This window comes from Platalea leucorodia (genome assembly GCF_965183815.1).
Source record: "Platalea leucorodia genome assembly, chromosome: 3".
NCBI classification, from domain to species: Eukaryota; Metazoa; Chordata; class Aves; order Pelecaniformes; family Threskiornithidae; genus Platalea; species Platalea leucorodia.
This window is the reverse complement of record NC_138825.1, coordinates 34,364,057-34,386,240: the sequence shown is the minus strand read 5'-3', so window position 1 is coordinate 34,386,240 and position 22,184 is coordinate 34,364,057. Positions and strand designations below refer to the sequence as shown.

The 22,184-nt window shown below is 38.0% G+C and overlaps 1 protein-coding gene across 1 annotated transcript in view; it reads right to left on the bottom strand.

Annotated features, from left to right (window-relative positions):
- The window catches only part of KIF6 (kinesin family member 6), a gene marked incomplete at its 5' end in the record, with an annotated part of 170,119 nt that overhangs the window by 20,796 nt on the left and 127,139 nt on the right, over positions 1 to 22,184 (bottom strand). The window contains one exon of the mRNA XM_082306226.1: positions 9,535 to 9,585. Coding sequence (XP_082162352.1) covers positions 9,535 to 9,585 — 51 coding nt within the window. The remainder of the gene's footprint in view (positions 1 to 9,534; positions 9,586 to 22,184) is intronic.

Here is a 22,184-nt window from a genome sequence, read left to right as displayed (position 1 = left end):
TGAAGTTGGTTGCTTATCATGAAGCTCAGACATTAGGAATACTCTGCCACCAATGTGCAGACTGCAGTTGCAATAAGATAGCACCGTAACTTTTGTAAAGCAATGCCTGGTCAAGATAAGAACTTGACTGAGAATAATATAGCACAACTTTACTGAGAATAAGAAATATTTAAGGGTGCTAAAGGTGCAGTCACACTGTGTCACAGAGCATAGAAGAGATACTGAAGCTTAGTGCATCCATATTTCTTGCTGGGGATTTTCAGATAAGCAGATGTACCGTTCTCAGTTCTGAGAAGGGCCAGCCTTACTGTGCATGAGCAATATACATAGGCATGCACAGTAAATCCTGTGCTTGCACGTCACATTTAGGAATGCAACGCACACAGCACCTGTGGGATCAATTCAGTAGGTCTAATGTTTTCTAAAAATAATGGGTGTTTTACCTGCATTCTGTGTGGAACTCTGGCTGTGGTTGTCAGTACAAACACTTGTGACAATGCACAAAAGCATTTATTTTGGACTGTACACTGAATTTATAGCAATGTCATTTGAAAGAATATTAAGGAAAAGTAAGCATACATGTTTTATACTTAACTGCTTCTGTTTCAGCTGTGTGTAGGTATAGATGGGTCATGCAACTGACATGTCACTTGAAGTTAGACAATAAAAGAGGTTTTGATTCAAGAAGTGAATACTAACCAAACAAATGTATATGGTTGTATCAGCCGGAACAATTTTGATCTTTCTGCTACAAGGTGTTAGTAAAAGAAAGACATTTCATCTGCAAGAGAGAAGTAGAGGAGATAGAAAACAGAAAGGAAAAATAGACCATTGTTGGTGAAATCAATATACTATGGGCATGGAGTTGCACTGTACAGTGTTTAGTTTAACCCCTGCCCCAAATAAGACAAAAAATGTTGGGCCTGAAGCACCTCTGTCACAAATATGATTTTTTTTCTGTGCATATAGCAGAGAATATGTGCTAAGACCCCACCTCAGTTGAGTGTACAATAAAGACCAAAGTACTACAGAAGTTTTGTTTCCACTCTCCCACCTGGCTACTCCATTAGCCCTCTACAAGAGTTTCCTGAATGCTTTTCTAAATGTTGGTATGATGTACGGGTTTTCCAGGAAATTTCTGAGGCCACAACCATAGGATTTAATGTCAGCAGGAATGTTATTCTTTAAGAAGATTCTTTTTGACGTTGTTCAGTGTTCTGGCACATGTGCTAGATCAGGGCCATATACCACTTGGGCAGTTGTGGGGACCATATTATGTTTTTGGGACCCTCTGTCCCTGCTGGCCACACTCATATCCCACATTGAGTGCCACACTTTTGCTGGTCCTCCCATGCACATACCCGTCAGCTGCAGCTGAAGAACAGCTAGGCTGTCTGTGCTGGGCTAACAACTCAAGAAGGTGCAAGAAGTATACAGGCATTTAGGCACTTCTCATATAACTCAGACAGCTCTTTCCTATGACCTATGAAGGAAAGGACATTGAGCTCAATGTTCTGGTAGCTGCTGGCTGAATTACACTGTACTGTATACTGAGAAGAGACAAACCTGACATATCCAGCAACAATTACAACTTGTTCACGAGATTCTTATCTGGAGAAGTGTATCCAACATCTGCACATTTGTGGGACATTATTAGTAATTACTTGGTCCAAGTCATTATTTTCTTTGATCTTAAACATGTAAAAATTTTTGAGCAAAGAAGTAGTGAATTAATTTCTTTTAGCCATTTCAGCGAAACATAAAATGGAAGAAGTTTTTCAGCTGATTTGCAGCTTGTTCTGCAACACTGGATATCACATTTGCCATGCTATTTCTCATTCACTCCTCATCCTGTGCTTTACATGATCAGATGGAAATTGCTATTCTAGGTCTGACCTGTACCTTGAAAAAATCAAAGCAAATACATATGTGAAAGAGCTCCATTTGTTGTTTATGGTTCATTAGGTTACAGAATTTTAGTTTGTTACAAAGAGCTCTCACGGAGGAAACCTTGACTGATACAGAACCAGTCAAGCTGCCCAACACACCCACTGGATATGGCCAGAAGAAAGAAGTTTGCAGCACCTTAAACTGTAAGTTACTCTTAGTTATCCTAACAGCTTTTTAGAGCCAATAGAGAGAGGCTACTCTAAGATATACTGAAGCTAAAGCAAACAAGCTTAGGCCTAGAATCAGTAGACTGCATGCATAAAACCAAATTTATTTTTTGCTCACTCCACCTCAAGTCCTGTCTTAGAATTACAGAATCACTGTGGTTGGAAGGGACCTTAGAAGGCTGTGTGGTTCAACCTACTGCTCAAAGCTGGGTGAAAACTGAATCAAACTAGGTTGTCCAGACATTTCGTGAAAAACTCCAAAAACAGAGATTCTGTAAACTTCTCTGAGGGCCTCTTTCAATGCGTAACTCGTCATAGCACCTTTTTCCTAATATCTTAATTTTAGTAGACCAAATTAGAGAATTGAGAGCTTCATCTCCAGATTCTGTCTTGCTTACTTACTAGTCACCAGAAGGCTTCTCTGAATAATAATGCAATTCACACTGAACTTTTAAGTATTTCAGAAGAAATACTTATTGCAAGAAAGCTTACAGAGTCTGCAAGCTGTTCCAACAACAGTGAAATGCTAAAGTCGATGTCAATAAAACTGAGAACTGGATAGCTGTGCTACAAGTTCATGACTCCTAATAAAAATATCACTTGATCCAAAGATGTCTTTGCTCTTCTTTGAGATCTGATAAGCTGAAGTGGAGTGGGTCACATGGGAAGCTTAATAGGAACACATGAGTAATCTCAGAGTTTTCTGGCAGTTCACGAGAACATTTTTGCAAAGACTTCCAGTAAAGATGCAGTTCTTGAAGACACAATGAAAGAGAAAACTCATGGCTGCCTCTATAATTTAGCCTTGCACCTAGTAAAACCTGCTAAGAAGAGTAACAGGAAAAAATACAGCAACAAATAAAACTACAAAACACCCTAGAAAGACTGAAAAGAAACTTATGGAAAGAAAGGTCTGTGTGGACTTGAGGCCTGAAGGGACAGGTTTAAGAAGTGTCTTCTTATTAGAATATACTCCTACAGTTTTAAACTTCATTCCTACATAATACTGGAAAAAAACCAAAACATACTACCTAAGAAGAAACCTCAAGTACTGCTGCGAGGGAATCATTGCTGCTTGTCGAGCTGCTGCTTCGCATCCGTGGTTCTTTTCCCTGATTGTGATCATTTTTAGAGAACAACTTGGTACATACAAAAATACAAAAAGCTCTTCAAGAGCTCAGAGTTTTAGCCATATCCTGTGCTGACTTGAAGCACAAAATAGCATGTGAAACCAAGAGAGTAACTCTGTTATGGTGGGTAACTTCACTGTTACTACAGGCTAAAGTCTAAGCTTTTTTCCTCCAAGACAAATCTGGAGTAAGTACAATGACTTAAATACACTGCAGTAACAAGAAGCTATAAAGATCCTCTAATCTACTTATAATATCAAAATTAATTGTCCATCAGTACTTCAAGCATTTGCTTAAAAACTGATTTGGTAAATATTTCTAAAAGCACTTCATATGTTACACTAATTGCACAAAGCAAATCCAAAAGTATCTTTATATTTGTCAGAGTAAAACTCTTATTTTAAAAAAGGCAAAGAGGCACTGGTTTCTGAATTTTCAGCCTGTTTTGCTGTTGGTATCTTTGTCTTAGCAATAGTGAAAAATCATCATCCTTTTTAAGAAGCACAATCTTACCAGCTTTCTGTCACTCTCAGAATTCCAAAAATAAACCTTAATGCAAAGCATTTCTGATTTTTTTCCTTTGAAATAGAAAGACTGAAGAAATGAAACCGACCACTGAAAAGAGTGGCCTTGATACCACTAGAGGTCACCCCAGGAATAAAATCAGTGCCCTGCATGCACAAGAGCAGCGAACTTCTACAAAAACACCGCGGTTGCTTTAGATTTCAAGCACAAATATATGGAAGAACATAACACACAGAAACACTGTGCATATCAAAATTGTGAATTTCTAAGAGAAATCTTTCCCTTAGTCTGAGGCCATTGCAAACTGACTACACTGCTCTTTTTTTTGGCTAAAAATAGCATATTTTACAGACTGGAAATACATGAACCCACCTACACTGTTTTAGAGGAAGCATCTTTGGATGCCTAGAAGCACTGGGGACATGTTATTTTATCTCTTGTAAAAAAAAAATAAATCTTTAAATTCTGGACTTCAAACAGATTATTTCTATCAAGTACTTTATTTAGCCCATACATAAGATGTAATATTTCAGCACCAGGAATGATGGTCTTAAAACAGGCCATCTATTATTCTCCATGGACTGCGTTGGATTTGTGTGGGAAAACACAGACTGCCACTTTCCTCAGCTTCTGTCATTTTGTAATTGAAAACACTTGTGTCTCTTCATTTTATGGTATTAGTACAGATCAAGACTCTCCTACTTCATATGAACAAAGTTAAAAGGCATCTGAATTACAAAATGTAAAGCAGTGAAAGAAACTGAGCTCATTTTATTTAAATATGGATTTATTTAAATAAGAGATTAACTCTGATGTAAACCAGCAGTTTTGAAGTGCGATTTGCTTTCCGGTCACACAGATCACAGCAGATGAATTCAAGACAGTTATTAATTATTACCCTAATTAATGTTAGATATGTCTGTAGGATGCTGCTATGGTTGCAGAGAGAACTACCATATACTTCCTAAACATACCTGATATCCTCACCAAATAAAAACCATGGTGGCCCAGCCTTTCTAGTGGCATGGCCTATATTGGAAGCATTCAAGGTGAGGTTGGACGGGGCTTTCAGCAACCTGATCTAGTGAAAGATGTCCCTACCCATGGCAGGGGGGTTGGACTAAATGTTCTTTAAAGGGCCTTTCCAACCCACACCATTCTGTGATTCTGTGATATCTCACTCTGGACAAGTGGGAGCAGCACTTCCCAATTCTACCTCTCCAGATATGCAGAAACGTGTCAGACGACATATTTGCATCCCATCAGGTACAGAATATACAGTAGTGGCATCTTCTTGGAGCACCACAAACTAGTGCATTGGAGGAATAGTTTCTTTGAAATTCTTTCCTAACACTGACTGGATTATTCCTGCAGTAGCCCCCTGATGCATTATACAGCACTGTCTGTCCCTGCTTTATTCTGGTACTGATCACGCTGCTCTTTCCCTTCTAATCAAGGAAAAGTGAGGAAGCAGAATGAAACACACTATAAAGAAACACATAGCAGGGCAGGAACAAGGAGATAAACTGATACTAATATCTTTAGAACAGGCATGTAACTTTGAAAATGTAGGAAAAGATGATGTAGACAAAGCTATACAGGGAACAAAGATAAGGAGAAAGCTCTCTATTTTTGCTTAAAACAAATCTGTGTTACAAATCCAAATATAGAAATAACAGATGCCAAAACCCTTGCTCTCAGGCATTTGCCACTCCAAATCAAATGCTGGTATGCATTTTCAGGGATTCAAATATAACTGTTATTTCTGACTCACCTAGTCATTTTATTTTTCATGAGGAATGAGCTTTTTCAAAGGAAGTTTGCTCAAAAAAGAACTTGGGAACAGCTCTTTGGACAACAGCAGAAATATAAAATATTATTTCTAAAAGCCAAGTTACAAAACCTGGGAAAACAAGGTTTTTTTTTTTTAATAAAATCTGTACAAAGGATGTGGATTCATTACAAAGACCCATATTTGCCATCTTTACCCATGTTAGATGTACTCTTTTTTTTTAATTTCAAATAGCTCTACAGAGACAACGGAGTTGGACAGAAAGCGAGAGATTAATTTGGTCCCAACAAACCTCCCCAGAAGCAGAAAGGTTTTGCCATCACTTGATGTTTTCAGGAGAATCCCAAAAGAACTGATAGGTTGCTACTAGCCCAGATTTCAAAACTTACATAAAAAGAGAAGAGAGGCTCGTGGAGAACAAGATGAATGAGAAAAATATTTGAAATGGAAAGCTGCAAAACTGCATTTCAACTAAACTGATAAAGTGTAACTGCAATTACTGATAATGAGGGGCATGCTGTGCTGAAGATGCTGCATTACTGGCTACAGACTCTACCATTCACGTTAATTTAGAAAATACACTTCATACTGCACATAATGAATGACCCTTCTGTGTATGAAGCTTTGTCAGGATCTGTTTGAAGCTGACTGAACAGCCGTGGGGACTTGTAGATTTACTAAACGTATTTGCTGATATGGACAGATCAGCCAGGAGTATGTTCAAGGGTCCTCCCTAACTTCCAGAGCTGACCCAACAGAGGCCTCTACTTAAGATATAGTTGAATAGGCAAAACTGTGCCAGTCAGTTCAGTTGCTTCTGTTATGGAAAGTTATTGTACAAAACATGCCTTTGACTGCACCCCCATAGAAGTATCTTCCCATTAGAATATATCATAGGATTTCCTATATCATCAGGCAGGTCCAACTTAGGACTCAGTCTTCCCCCAGTGCTGGTGAATATTATTACATTAGCCTGATTGTCTGTTTGTAATCATGTTCTACCAATGCAAAACTGGAATAAGATAACAAAGAATCAGGTCCTGTATTTTACCAAAATGCTAGTTTAAAGCATCTTAAGATAATGCTTCATTGGAATCATATAAAATAGGTATTTTCCTTCTACAGCATTGCAAACCCCAGGGAAACCTTTTGTTTCCACTCTTTTCTTCCACCTTTTCCACCCAGAAGCATGCTGGTGACCCAATGTTTTTGCTCTGTCAGTATTTCAATAATGTGCACATTATCTCATTTTAAATACTGCCTAAAATACAGTTAAGCATGTTACTCTGAAAGATCTTACTGAATAAAAGAAGTTATTTGCATAATAAGGTATTCTTACAATTAATGAGGATGAAAGTCACACTGAGATTGAATCCTTGCAATTTTACACAAATTATTCGATGTTTCTGGTTGTGTACTGAAAAACACGGAGCACTCCCTTGCCTCCAATGAAACCTCCCATCTATTTGTGCCCTTTGTTAACTCCCAGCATATGGTGTTTTAAAAGAGATAGCTAAGAACAATGGGCTAAGTAGTGGAGTTTTCCTTCATTAAGAAATCCACATCTGAAGCATAGCCATGAGGGAAACAGATCTACACTGTTTAAAATCCAACTAGAATAGCTTATTAAGAGTTTTAACCATAAAATGCTTTAAGTTAAGGAAAAAAAAAAAAGGCAGCTGGAAGATGTTAACTTGGTTTCTAATTGAAACAATGGTATGTTTTATTTCATGTTGGGATTTCAACAGAATCTTAATTAGACTTTTTACCATGCAGTTTTCATTTAAAAATATCTTGATGACATTCTGGTCATCAAGCAGATCCTGGGAGACTTGACACCTGTTACTCCTTGGAAGAACATTCATCCAAAAAGTCAGGCAGGCAAATAATACTCCCCAACTCATAGAATAAATATTAAGTCAAAATATCCAGAGTATTTAAAAGAATAACGAAGGGGGAAAAAAAAGTCTGGAAAATACTTTGTGTGATCCAGACTTAGTGATGGTAAGCAGATAGCAATGCTTAAAACAAAAGCCAAACACACATGGGTTGTCTGCTATGTTGTGGAATACTAATAGAATATTTACAATGTGAATGTATAGCTGGTAAAGTCACTACTATGTCATTTCCTAAGGACGTGAAAAAATTATGCTTACCTATTTCATGAAAAGCAGCTTAGAAAGTTATTGAAAACAGCATTTGCAAAACAATTTTCTATATAGTAAGGAATCAGTATACAAGACCAGATGTTATCATGCAGATTGAAACACACAGTCAGAATACATCACTTCATTTTTTGGAACACTGAATAAGGAATTCTCATAAATGGCATTGCTATGATTCATCTTGATGTAACTTCTTAAAGTGGCATAAAATTAGTAAATAGACAGTGTTAAAACCTGGACTGAATTAAAGAAAGAATTCCATGTTATACTGAAGATATCACCTTTAGATTGAACTTCAGATACTGGAATAGGATAGGATAGGATAGGATAGGATAGGATAGGATAGAACACAACACAACACAACACAACACAACACAACACAACACAACACAACACAACACAACACCACAGTTGGACAGGACCTACAATGATCAGCTAGCCCAACTGCCTGACCACTTCAAGGCTGACGAAGTTAAAGCATGTTATTAAGGGCATTGTCCAAATGCTTCTTAATGGCATTGACCACCTCTCTAGTAAGCCTGTTCCAGTGTTTGACCAGCTTCTTGGTAAAGAAACATTTCCTAATATCAAGTCTGAACCTCCCCTGATGCAGCTTTGAACCATTCCCATGTGTGCAGTCACTGGATACCAGGGAGAAGAGTCCAGCACCTCCTTCACTTCCCGTTCTCATACTGATCAAAATAAACTGAGTTTGACTCCTGGCCTTTACTGACATGGACAGCATTAATTTTCAGTGCTGATCTTTAAATAAAAATAAAAAAGGATAAAGGTATAAAATAATATCATCATCAGAGCTTGAGATGCATGGCTAAACTACAAAGAGAAAGAGGAAACTATTTTGCTACTCTGCAGTAACTTGTTTTCCTGACTTTTGGGAGAAAAGAAAACTCCCATATTTTCTGTCTCTTATTAAGAGACAAATACTGTTTGCTGTGTTATGTATACATAGAAATAAAACCATCAGCTGCAATCTGGTCTGAGTTAGCTCCATCTTTTGTGTGAAGAAGGTCCATGACGGCACATTTTGGGATTCTTTTGAGTATCTAAGTGAGGGGGGCTTAAACTGTTATTGCCCCAGCAGTTTTTCTGTCACATTTTAGCTGAAGTTTACTGTCCCAGAAGTGGAATTCTCATATGAACACTCCTAGGTTGTTTCAGTACAAAGTCAGTGGAGTCAGTTTAAAGCATCCTAAACCAAAGTTGGATGACTTTACACTTATGTGAACAACTTACATAGACACTTTTAGCTTCACAGCTGTGTCAACAGAAACTGCAAGAAATAACTTCTCAACTTCTATGACTAGATGCGAAAGAAATGACCTGTATATGCCTTCAGTCCCTCTTGGAATGAGGAAAATTAGAAAGGATGTTAGATAGATTGTGGCAAAATGGCTAGAAGCTCACTCTCAGGACAAATCGATGTCTGCTAATGGGAATTCAAATTAGAGTAATCAGAAGGAAAAAAAAAACTAAATATGAGGAGAGCTTAGATGTCTCTGTTCTTGTTTTGGTCACCCTGAAAAGAAAGAAAACCAATACCAACCCCCCAAACCTATAAGACTTTCGCATTGTTTTTCTCACCACCCATAAAACCAGATGCCTTTTGAGCCAAATCTCTGGCAAAGTTCACAGAGTACATGTTTTTTATGGCACAGACTATTGTAGAAATATTGTGCCAAAAACTGTCATAGAAAATATAACCTGCCCCACAAGCAGATTCAGCCCTGAGAGAGAGCTTGTTGCCCCTAATGTATCCTATTGTATCTGAAATGTTTTACTCTTACCTAGAGCTGCCCTCTGAATGTGCCTCTGGGTTATTTCTCCTTTCAGGTGGTCTGTAAAAGACACAAAATCTGAATAGTTAGAATACAAAGTGTCAAAAATCAATAAAGTCATTGCTTATTCCCCACCATTTGAAAACCCCTGTGCTGCTGGCCAATTTAAGGGGATTTTTTGTGATCCACAGGACAAGTAGTTTTCTGAGCTCTCTCCTTCTTGCTACTGTGAGTAAACAAGTAGGCACAACTTGGCTCTACATATCCTCAGATTTAACTTTGTCCAGTAAGAAAGACTGAAAATGAAGCTATTTACTGTCAAGCACTTTCACAGGATAATGATCTCCTGCTGCTAAATACAAAAGAAGTCCAAGCGAGGCTAGAAGACATACAGAATTCCAAGTATTTGTTCAAACAGACTTATAGGCGCTAGCAGTGGAAATGAGATGTTAGGTCATCCAGTCCACCTCTTTGCCAGCGAAGAATTGGTTCCTTACAGTCTATTTTTCCCTGTTCATCCAGCTCAGTTTTAAATATCCCACATGCTAGAGCTTCTACAAGTTCTACTACTCAACAGAACTCACTGTGTAGGTGTCATTGGTCTTCAATTGAAATTCTTCTTTAATTTCATTATCTCATTATTCCTAGTTAGGGTCCCATGCTCCATATAATTCACCTTTACCCTTCTTTTATTAATTTCCTCCTTGATCTATGACACTGTTCCAGTTCACCAATTATTTCAAACAATAATTAGATTACCACATGGGAAGCTATTATTCATAGATATTAATGGAACCAATAAAGGAAAAACATAACTCTAAATGTGCAATTTCAGCAGCATATGTGTTCTGAGGGAGGATGGGATTATGTCTTTCAAGTTTTCAAATTAAAACAATTTCTAAGCAGGGACTTGTTCATAATCTTTACTAAGCTACACATCTGGATACCAGGGAAAGAAAAAAAAATTCCACGCTGGATTCATTTTTTTTCCCCAGACCTGTGATTATGTATATTATACTAGCATGCATTCTGAATTAAAAATATCCTCTTGCTTACAAGTAAAGACTTACAGAGTAAGCTAATCAGAGAAAATTAAGTCATTAATTAAAAGCTGCCAAGTGCTTAACTGGAGAATGTGAAAAACCATTTAAATTCACAGGTCATGAGAATTAGACTCATAGTTCTATGTGCACCAAAGAACCATGAAAAATTAAACTTCTTTGGGAATTCTGAGAATAATTCTTAAGTATTTAGTAGCATTGTAGAATAGGTATTACATGCAATACCTTGCAGTATAACAGCCAAGTTATGCTTTGAATGTTTTTAGAAAACAAAACAAAACAAAACAAAACAAAAAAACCCTAGTTACTCCTTGTCCATAAAACAGATATTGCAGATTCCTATTTTTCTGCACAGGAAGTTTTATTCTTTTCAATTATTTCTATTAAAACAAATGAATTCTTCTGTACTTGAAATTATCTGTAAAGTGTAAGAAAAGCCTTCAGCTACTAAGAAACAGGTTAATTGAAAGAACTAACCTCACCTACCTCAGCTATAACAAATAAATCCTCCATCTCAGCTGTACTAACACTCAACCAAAAAAAACATTCAGTTAAATAAGCTCCTGATTTCTGTAACTATGGACAAACCCACCTTGATTAATAATTTTTACCAATAAAAGCCCAGTTTAACGATCAACACTTATGCTATTCATGCTTTGAAAGCTTTAAATAGCAACTCAGTTGATGTCAATACTCAGTGAAATGTGATTAAACATGCTAGTTTTTTTGCTCAAATTGCTTTTTTGCTATTCTGGATATTTATATCCTTGTATTCTACCATACTGTGTCACACAGGGTGATGTTACTCACTCAATATTAAGCCATGAGACAGTTATGAAACATTTTGTAGTTATCTTGAGATTCATCTCAATGGATTACCATTAACGTAGGTGCCTCAGAAAGCCACCTATACATGTATCTTCACGTAAGGGCTCCGAAACTCCCTTTCTTAAGCACTGTGAGCTGCAACAGGCAACGCCACTGTCATTTGAAAAAATGGTTCTAGTAGTGAGACTATGCTGTTCATGAAGAATCAACTGAAGATAAAGGTGACATACGAGTTCTCTATCCTGTCAATATGTTTTTAGTAGCATTATTTCTCTTTCTTTAACCTTGCTAGAAACAGATCAGCAGCAATCAAAACTATTTTGCATGAATTTCTATCAAGTGGCAATGAGGTCAACAGAAAAACAGCAAGCCAAACAAGTCAATGAAAGTAAGATCTAACAGATAGGTAACAGCTTGCAGTCAATACAAATATGTGGAAACAGAAGAATACGGGGACTGTTTTTTACATGATTATAGCCAAGAGGCTTGACTTCCAGTTACCTAGAATTTACTCTCAGTGCAGCTGCGGCAGAGAGCACAGTGGCTGCAGAAGCCCTACTTTTATTGCAAGCTTTGTTAGGCCAGCCAGCAACGTGGAACTGTCTCAAATGCTCCTCCCTCCTGTCATTCTAGCCTTCGTACACTTCTGCTCCATCCATGACATGGATCATGATGTTGCAAGAAATCTCATCCTTCTTCTATTTGGCAGCTTTATGAAAGAATGAGAAGTTGGAACCAGACCACCTGTAATCAGAGGGGAACCAAAGAAAACTTCTATTTCTGCTGGAAAAATAAAAATTCAGTCGTACCATTCTTATAGCAAAAGACTTTTTCTTCTATGAATAGAAATAGAAAGGTGACATTTATCCAATTCTCACAGTCCAAACTGCCTTTTCAGGGCAGCAAAAACTGAACTTCATTACTCAGAAAACTTCCTGAGGAGAAACTGTAATTGTATTATGGGAAAAGTAGCCCAAACAGGAATTCTGGTTCAGAGGACATGACGGTATCATGAGGCACCTGACTATAATTCCATACCAAGACTTAGCCAGATGTGATTTAATCTTTCAATTTCTTTTAATCCAATTTGAAATTTGACAGTTTATTTAGATTTCCTTTGGAAAAAAAAATGGTTTTCATGTAGAAACTCTTATTTTTGACAAAACCTTAATATTTTCTGTACATGGTTTTGATTAAAGTAATCGTGTTCTGTTTTCACTACAAATACTTGTGGGGAAGAATGAATGTTTCTGACCTGCTCTACTTTTCTGCCCCTGAGAACACCATTATCCCAATGCAAGGCTTGAAGTAGGAGATGGTTCCAGTATTGTTGCCTGCACAGACCTTTCCATATAAACAAATAGAAGACTTCAGTCTTTAGTACTGCCAGTTCTACAACCTTCATAAACACAAATATTTACTGAAAGAAATATGAAGAATTACATTCTCATAAAACCCCCCATGTCTTCTGATTCAAACAGTGTAAAGTTGTAGACAAGGTAGTGTTTAAATGTGGTTTGCAAAAATTGAATTTAAGGCTTGGCAAACATCTCTCAACATATGGCTAATTATGTTTTCTGAAGTTTCACCAAACAAGAAGCTAAAAATAGGTCTGCAGCTGATACCAAATAATTTTTTCCAGTGGAGTCATTCTTCATTTGGAGATAACAGTCCCAATAAAATGTTGAATGCTGCAACTCCACATGTTTTGGCAAAAAAGTAGTTTTGGGGAATTTAAGAATTCACTCAGCATGCAGCCAGCTGTCATTAAAGCTGTGATAAATCTGTTGGGTTTGGCTTGTGTTTCTGGACACATGTACCATCCTGAGGTATGCAAAAGAGATGAACTGGCAACACAGAACTTCAGCTTTATGACAGGAGACAAAAGCAAGGAGGGAAATGGAGAAGACAAAATGGAATAGAGAAGTCTAATTAAGACTGATCTAAAGCAGTGGAAAGTATCCTATATGTTGACTAAATATAACAGAATCCATGACTTGAATAGTATGGCTTTCATTTAACTTCTTGTCTTTGTGTTCTTCCAGACTGTTTCAAGGAGCTGAAATTATTTTCCAATTTATTACAGATGATGAACACCTTGACAATACTGCATATGCTTCAGGGCAATACAAAAATGAGTATGCTACAATTAAAAAAATATTTATTTTAAAAAGTAAGTGTTTTGGTTTTGCTTGAGTCTACATTACAGGTTTTAAAACTTCCCTTATGTTTTATCAGATCTGCCATATAACACTATTATAAGGTTTCAAACACTGCTAACTTAAGGGATAAAAATACTGGACAAGCTAAGAGTACACATTCAACCTTAACTCCCTCCCCTTGAAAATATTTGTTGTTATTGATGTGGATACACATTTAACTTGATGCAGGGTCTCTTCTGACTTAATAATTGACAGGCTGGAGCCTTCGTCAATAACCTCTCATCTCTTGTTATTTTTTAACACTTTGCTCTTATTTTACATTTTCCAAGCCTGTGTTTATCTTAAGAAGTCATTCCATCCAGGAGATCCTGAAACCTTCACACCTCAACTAGGATGCTGTATCTTTTTCCTTCTCCATCTTTAAATAATTTTTGGTGTTACACAAAATATCTAGCAGAACATCTTCTTATGCATCCAGGGAACCTCCAATTCCTGGAACTCACCCTCCAGGACATTTTGGGTCCCTAATAATGCTATATGGTCTAAGTGTTACATCTATCTTTTTTTTCTGCTTCTCACCCCACCCCACCAGCGAGCAGGCTGGGGGGGGCACACGAAGCTGGGAGGGGACACAGCTGGGACAGCTGACCCCAACTGACCAAAGGGATATTCCACACCATATAACGTCATGCTCAGCATATAAAGCTGGGGGAAGAAGAAGGAAGAAGGGGCTTTGGAAGTGATGGTATTTATCTTCCCAAGTCACCATTAGGTGTGACGGAGCCCTGCTTTCCTGGATATGGCTGAACACCTGCCTGCCGATGGGAAGGAGTAAAGGAATTCCTGGTTTTGCTTTGCTTGCACACGCAGCTTTTGCTTTACCTATTAAACTGCCTTTATCTCAACCCATGAGTTTTCTTTTTTACCCTTTTGATTCTCTCCCCCACCCCACTGGGGGGGAGTGAGCAAGTGGCTGTGTGGTGCTTAGTTGCTGGCTGGGGTTAAACCATGACAGGAAATATGCAGCGTTGTTGTTTGTAATGCAATGCCCCTACACATGCAGTTGGATCCAGCTGTCACCCAATCATGAGGACCTACTCAAGACTCTGGATCTATTAAATCTGATTCATAAAGTTCTGTGCATCCACTTGAGTCAGATAAGGATGCTGAATGAGCACAAATTAAAGCTGTATACTCAGCAAATAATCACTGAGATAGATAGGCTTTTAGGGACAGAGAGGAGAGTAATCACATAACTTCCATGAGCCTTGCAGAGATATAGTTTTAACTGAGCTTGAGATCAGAGTTGTAACAGCTCAAAAAGGATTTCTGAAAGTAGGAGACAAATGACAAATGAAGATATTTGAATGGATTAATTTCTCAAATGGAGACTATTCAAACAGAGATAGTTATTGGAAATCTTACCAGATGTGTTATGTACTTTTGAAAATCTCGTGCTCAAATTGTATGAAAACACAACCTATGATAAAAAGTATCTGACAAGAAAAGTCATGGAATAAAAAAAAAAGATTGTGTTCTAAGTCAAAATCCTATAGCACTAAAAGAAGGCAAACTGTTCAGCCCTTCTCTGACCCAGAGAAATATTTGGGGAAAATTCTGACTCTTCTTTGCAACCTCTGTCCTTCTCCAATGGCAAAAACATGTAAATCGGCTCTATTAGGACAACATGCAGGGTCAAAGTAGTCTGCACTAGTAACCTGGCTCAAAGTTATTTCTGATGCAAATGCTTTATTTTGGGATACATGGTTGACCAAATCCCCATGTAATCTGACAAGTCCTAACTTTGAGAAAGTCCTCGGAGGCATTAGGAAAGAAAATCCACTATTGCAGCACTCAGAGCCTCCTGACTATAGCATACACATTTTTCAAGGTATGAAATACAGCCCTCATCAGCATTAAAAATATATTAATGACAATACTTGAGGTAACATACTGTAAAGTATAACCTGCTGCAGCAGATTTCTGCCTTTGTTCACTGAAGAAACATCTGCAGTGGTTTAAGATTTTACTGGCTCTCCTTTCTCCTTTTCCCTCTCCCTTCCCTCCTTTCCCAAGGTTTGCTGTCAAAGGTTACTGCCCCCACAGCAGAGCGGGTAGAAGCAAACGTCTGCCTGTGTTCTGGCCATTCCAGCACAGCTTGGCATCTCAGCACAAGCATACTGGCAATATAAGCTGTGACACTATGATCGAGTCAACCAGAATGTCTGAAATATTAGTAAACACTTTTTGCCAGCTGTGCTGGGAAGAAAGGATTGGAGATGGTAACTGTCAGCAAAGAGACAGGACAGACCATTGGGAGCAAGGTAGCTGACAATGTTTAGCAGAACTCATCAGTCAGAGACCCCAGGAAAGACGACAGGTTCAGAATTGGAAGGACAATCCTGACGTTCACACCAAATCCATAACTGCAAACCACAGCCTAAACTCAACACATGAACAAACACACTTGGAAATACACAATTTTCCCAACATACTCTCATTTTTTGAAGTTTAAATATCAGAGATTCAAATGCATCCACTTTACTATGATGTAAGATACTGCACATTTTGAGATTACTATTTAAAATATCTGACTGGGGCATGTTCCCTTCCTTGCCATACTCAGCCGAGACAATCACAGTTTTTATCAACACATTTAATACCTTCAAGCATGATCAAATTTACAGACAGAAAGCTTATGAGACAGCAGTGTCTGTCACTCATTGCTATAGGATGACACTGTATTTGACTTCACTAATTATTCCTTGAGCTACTCAAAATATAGTCCTCTAAACTGTCCCCATTTCTATACATTTATTTCTAACCTCCATATTAAGTCTCCTCCCCATTTCCTACATGTTCTTGTTAGTTCTGGCCAGATTACATCATATTTTTTTTTCTCACAAGATGATTACTTATACTTTCTGATTGATGGGCATTCCTCTAACTGTTCATTGTTTGGCCTTCATTTCCACAGCACTCTTTATTCCACATTTTTTTTCTAATAGCCTTTCATACCTTCTGGCTGGTACAGAAAAAAATGCTTTGGTAGGGCTGTACAGCAAAACTGTACAGAAACTGAATTAATTTTTCTGATGACAGCATTCTCGATCTCTCTCTAAGTACAGACTGCCTTTGGCTGCATAGACCTTAATTGTTGAGATGTTCACCAAGGTCCCATTTATCTAAATGAGGGAAATGCTAGCATGTACCACAGCTCCCATTCACCCAAAGGCAGAGGACTCCTTTCCATAGAAAGCAGAGTATGGGAAGTGGCTAGTGCACATAACTTCCTAATAGCCCACATACACAATACTGGGATATCTAGGATAACCAACAGAAAGCACTAAGAGCTCTGGACTGCAGTTCAACATCTCTTTGAAACTGGAACTCAGAACCTGGATGCTTTCTGACTTTAGAAACAAATGCTCAGACCTTTATTCTATCATCCCAAGGTTGGCTGTCACTACCCAGCTGGGTTTTTTTTTTAATTTGAACTCAACACTGCCCAGGAAGTTTTAGCCAAGCATGTATGTTTAACAGCAAGCACACTCCAAGAGATTTCAGCCGAATGACACATCATTTCTGGATTCTCAGTGGGTCGGAGACAGGCAGATCAGTGAATAAAGTAGTGCTTCTGCATGCACTAGCGAAGGCAGTTTGTTGTACTTCCAGAATTAAAGTGAATAGTTTTTTTTTCCTAGATAGCTAGAGTTTAGATGCCCAAATTTCATGTAAGCTATACCTTAGATGCCAGAGTGTTATTTTAGGTGTTGTCCAAAGTTAACAAATATTCTGTGTATCTATCTTCTTTTCATATGCTGGAAAAGAGACAGAAATGATGCACATCTGGAAACTGTTGCTCTGTTGTTTATCACATCTATTTGTTCATGAATTAAATATTGAGCTGGCCCAAAAAGCATGGCTGAAAAGCAATGCCATATGGATAAGGAATCATAATATGTGAATTTAGTACTTTGGATGCTCATATGACTAAATGCAGCGTATCTCTTGATTATTTCTGAGGAATTAATGTGAAGAGAACGAATAGGGAAAATAAAGTCAGAGGAACAGCTTTGTATACAGGTCCTCTCTCTTTTTTTTTTAAATGTCCAAATTTAAGAAGCTTAAAAATAAAGGGTCTTAAAGCACAAATAGACAAAGTCAAACAATTTTACCCCCAAGAAGTTTTCTGGCAATAATACATTGGTCTCAATTAATATTTTGAACAGAGAGTGAACATATCGAAGTATAAGACGGACATGGTTATTTTCTGTTATAATACTGCCTTCATGTTTCTATGCAACAATTTGATGTCTAGTTTCATTTTGTGATTTTTTTTCTGGCCAGGGCTGCCCAACACAAAATTAAGTATAGAGTTCCAGGCCTCACTATATACTTCAGTTTCACAACTTTTTAAAATTTTGCTGTCTTACCCAAGAAATTGCCCTGGAATTGAGCTCATATTGCTGTGTGACTTCTGGTCGGATGAGACATACTTAGACTGACGTTAGGAATCTGACAGATATGACACAAAATTAAAAATCAAATAAATTAAAAAATTATGGTGCTGGAGCTGCTTAGATATGCTATTATGTTTTGAGGGCATGTCAAGGTTTCAGGGTGATGGAAACAAGGTCAGAGTGAGAATAAGTATGACTTATTTTTTTAATGCTCTTTTACTTGTAATATATATACCAAGCCTTTGAGAAATGGCTTTTTGACTGTTAGACACATATTAGCATCTGAGTAAAATAAAAAATAGCTTCCAGTAAAGATACAGTATATATTTAAGGTATAAGTATAAGCTAAGGTCTACTTCTCTAGATTTTGAAGGTTTGATTCTTCCCTCATAAGATCTCAGGCCATCCAGTACTAAAGACAGACAAGATCAAGGAAAACATTTTGTACAAAAGACTGTAGGATTTAAAAACCCCCTATAATATAGCATTAACTATCACCTAGCATCTTTTCTTTAAAAGAGCAAATTTAATAGACTGACTGAAGAACTTATTAGTGTAATGAAACTGCAAAATGCAGTGTAGAAATCCAGCAATGACTACCCATTCTCAGTGTGTAGACAGCCTACAAGCAGAAAATCTGTTACTGAGAGGTACTTTTCCAAGTTTACAGTCATGGCAGTTCATAGCTTGATTAAATCCAATGAGCTTGGTCCATTTGCTTTTAGTCATTCTAGTGAAAACCTTAAGTAAAAAGTGTTTACTTGGTTTCTTCCTGAGCATAACTTTTTCCCCTGAAAATACTTCTGTTTCTAAAGAACATAACATCATTTGTAATAATTAGAAAATGAAAATGTTTCCTACATATGTAGATTCCAACACAGATCCAAAGAAAACATTAATGTCTTAGGCCTGGAGTGACTGTTACACTAATAAGGTTCCTCTGTTTAAAGAATAGCACATCAGGGGAGCATAATAGAGCTCTTCAAATGAATTCATTCAGTTTGGTATTTTCTGAATAAGTCATTTGACAAATCGTGTTGTCTCATTCTAAGGACCCATTCAGCCTATGCACTGTCACCCAGGGGCACTGCCTATTGTTTGAAAGTAAAAATAAACATATGTAAGCTACTCTGAAACAATGGACAATATTTAGCATTGGCATAAACATATGCATTGCCCCATGAAGCCAAAAGACTTGTACCTTCCAAAATAAGTTTCCTGAGTGCTGCTGCAAAGAGGATTTTATATTACCGAAGATGGTATCCTCTTCTTATAGGGAGGAGCAGAAAAAGGAGAGAGGCTGCCAGAAAGCTGCTAGGGGTCTCTGGTTCTCTTGTGAGTCTCAGCTCTAACAAAGCAGGGAAGACAAATCCTACGCCAGCTAAGGACTGACAGAGACATGGCAATGACATCTTTCCTTCCATCTTCTCTGACAATTGCCCAGGCCACGACCCCATGCTGGAGCAGTAGCAGAACAGACAGCTCTGTTACAGCTGCCATCAATCTAGGTGTACCTCTGAAGTGAGACAAGAGTTAGGCCTATAATGTTTACATTGCCTACAGTAAGTATAGCAAAGATGGATTGTCTCTCCTGATTTCAGAAAGGCACAGTAATGCTTTACAGTCTATTACAGTAGAGTTTATGTTCTTGTCTGTTTTTTCTCCTGGTTTGCACATCTTACTATCAGTTTTCTGGGGACTCTCATTCAGCTAAAAATATTACTTTATTATTCATTGCTTAATCATAGGGTGTTAAGCATTACAGTAAACAAATGTAACTGCACTACTCCAACACAACATGAGCCCTGCTCACATTGCAAGGACTTCTGAGATTCTAAGAACAAATTCTGATGTAAATCAAAAATACAATTTGTTTATTACAAACAAGGCGGTTAATTGATTACTCTGACTGACTATGAACACTGTGAAGAAACAAAAAATTCATTAACATGAACCTTTCACTGAACTGCTAGCAAGAAAGAAAAATATATTCCTGTCACTCTCTGCTTTATATTACAAGCCAACTGGCTGCTCCTAGAACAAGAAAATAGGTTGTGGAAACTTTCGTCACAGCACTGAGTCTGCCCCAAGATGGTAGCAACCAGTTACCATTTTGTAGCTATCATCTGCCAGGCCTGTGGGAAATGCATGACATCTATTCTGCATTACAGCACCTTGAGAGAGATCTTATGAAAGATGCTGTGAGAGATCATAGCATTTTTATATTGTGCTCTACAGATCCCTGGCTAAACTAAGCCATAGAAATCATGCATGAAGTGAGCTGGGCATCAACAGAAAAAGAACCTTAACAGAATCAGGGTGAAAGTAAGTTATATTTCAGCATGGAAAGAAGGAAATAAGTTAAAAGGGAAGGAGTTGTAACCAAACAGAAAAATTAGATGTAGCATCCTGCAAAGTAAAACACATTTCTAACAGAGAACAAACCGCAGATGGTGACAAGGTAGTTAAGAAAATAAAATCTGCAGAAACTCAGCTGGTTTTCTGTGTTTTCAATTCCACGCTTCCAAAAATCAAAATGTAACATTTAAAAAATAGATTCCAAAACTGCAGTCATAACGGCACAATGATTAGATATTTCTCCAAAATAAACACACATAGGAAGTATGTTTTTTCAGCATTAGGTTGCAAAACAATTGGGCCAAGAAATTAAGGAGAAAGATCTGAAGACTGTCAGCCATGCTGAATGGCTTCAGCTTTAACAGCTACTGCTATTTTTGGTGGACACATAAACATGCCTCCTTTATTACAAAACTGCTTTGAAACTGACCTGGAGATCAGAAACAGACCGGGGCTTCTAGGCACTGGGCCACACTGAATAACATCCCAGCTGGGAAATTACATCTGGGGGACTGTTTGTCCCCATGGCCTGTTTTCTCTTCTGTTTTTCGCACAGATGGCTGCAGGTTTTGCCGGGCTAATGTGCTTTGTTATGTTAGTCAGAAGTAACATCCCTCAGGAGTAAACAGCATAGTTACACACCCGAGATTAAATATGGTAGAAATACTACTTGTGTTCCTTTTTCTGACACAACTGTTGTGTCCTGAGACCAAGACTGGCTCTCTGTTAAGTGGCAGAGGACATCTGCAACATGCAGGCGGCTTCCCAGGAGAGAAGAAATCAGTTGTGGCTAAGTCTATCGAGACTTTATTTTTGTATATATCCCAGCGCTGGAACAGAAGTGGTGAAGCAGCAGGCAGGCAATCTCTTTTTTTCAGAGAGCTTCCAGTCTACACTGATGTGTACTTGCCAAATCTCCTACTTCTCATGGTAAACTACTGTTTCAGCTTGTTCTAGATCACTGATTTGGCTGTTCATCTGGAATTTCCCAGGTACTGAGCAGGCCAGCTGGGGTAGCAGCTGCCAGGCAGCCAGAAATCCTGGACCCATAAATCATTGTACATGCAGAATGCACGCAGAGTGACACTGAGCAGGCTCTGTAGAAGTCAGCTGGGCACACACAGGACGTTTGACACCTACAGAACGTGCTGGATGTGTTGCACAGCACGTGCTGCGCCAGTGCCCAGTTGCACATACTCAGCATTATCCTGAGCGCGTTAGATTCACCACACTGCTCAGATTTCTGTCTGTGAAGGAAATCTGGGACCCTGAGGTTTTTAATGTCAAGTATTGATGGATATGTTAATGCTTGGTTCTCAGGGAGCTTTCCACATCAAGAATGGACTCTGATCAAAGAACAAGATAAATAACAGATAGCAAATTCTCTTGCTGTTTTTACAAGTTCTGTCTCTTGTGACACAGAACTCAGTGTAATGTTTAAGGGCAGTATACAACACTTCCATAGGGTGAAACACTTGCTTGTAAAATAAGAAAAAGCACTTGAAAGACCACGTCATATCTGTTGTATCATTCCTGAAGACCAGGAACAAGAAAATTTAAAGGTAGCCACCTTTTAAATAGAGGAGAGTCCTAAAGTGACTGGCTGAGCGCACAACAATGGATTGCTCTCAAGAGCAGAAGGCAGCTGAGCAGCCTCAGTGGTATAAAGTTTGGTGAAATTGTGAATGCAGTTCAAGGAGGCAGCTTTGGAGACCTCAAAGGTGGACTATATTGCAATATATTTCACGGTATAAGCGATATTAATTTTCTGTTTAAAACAATTACTA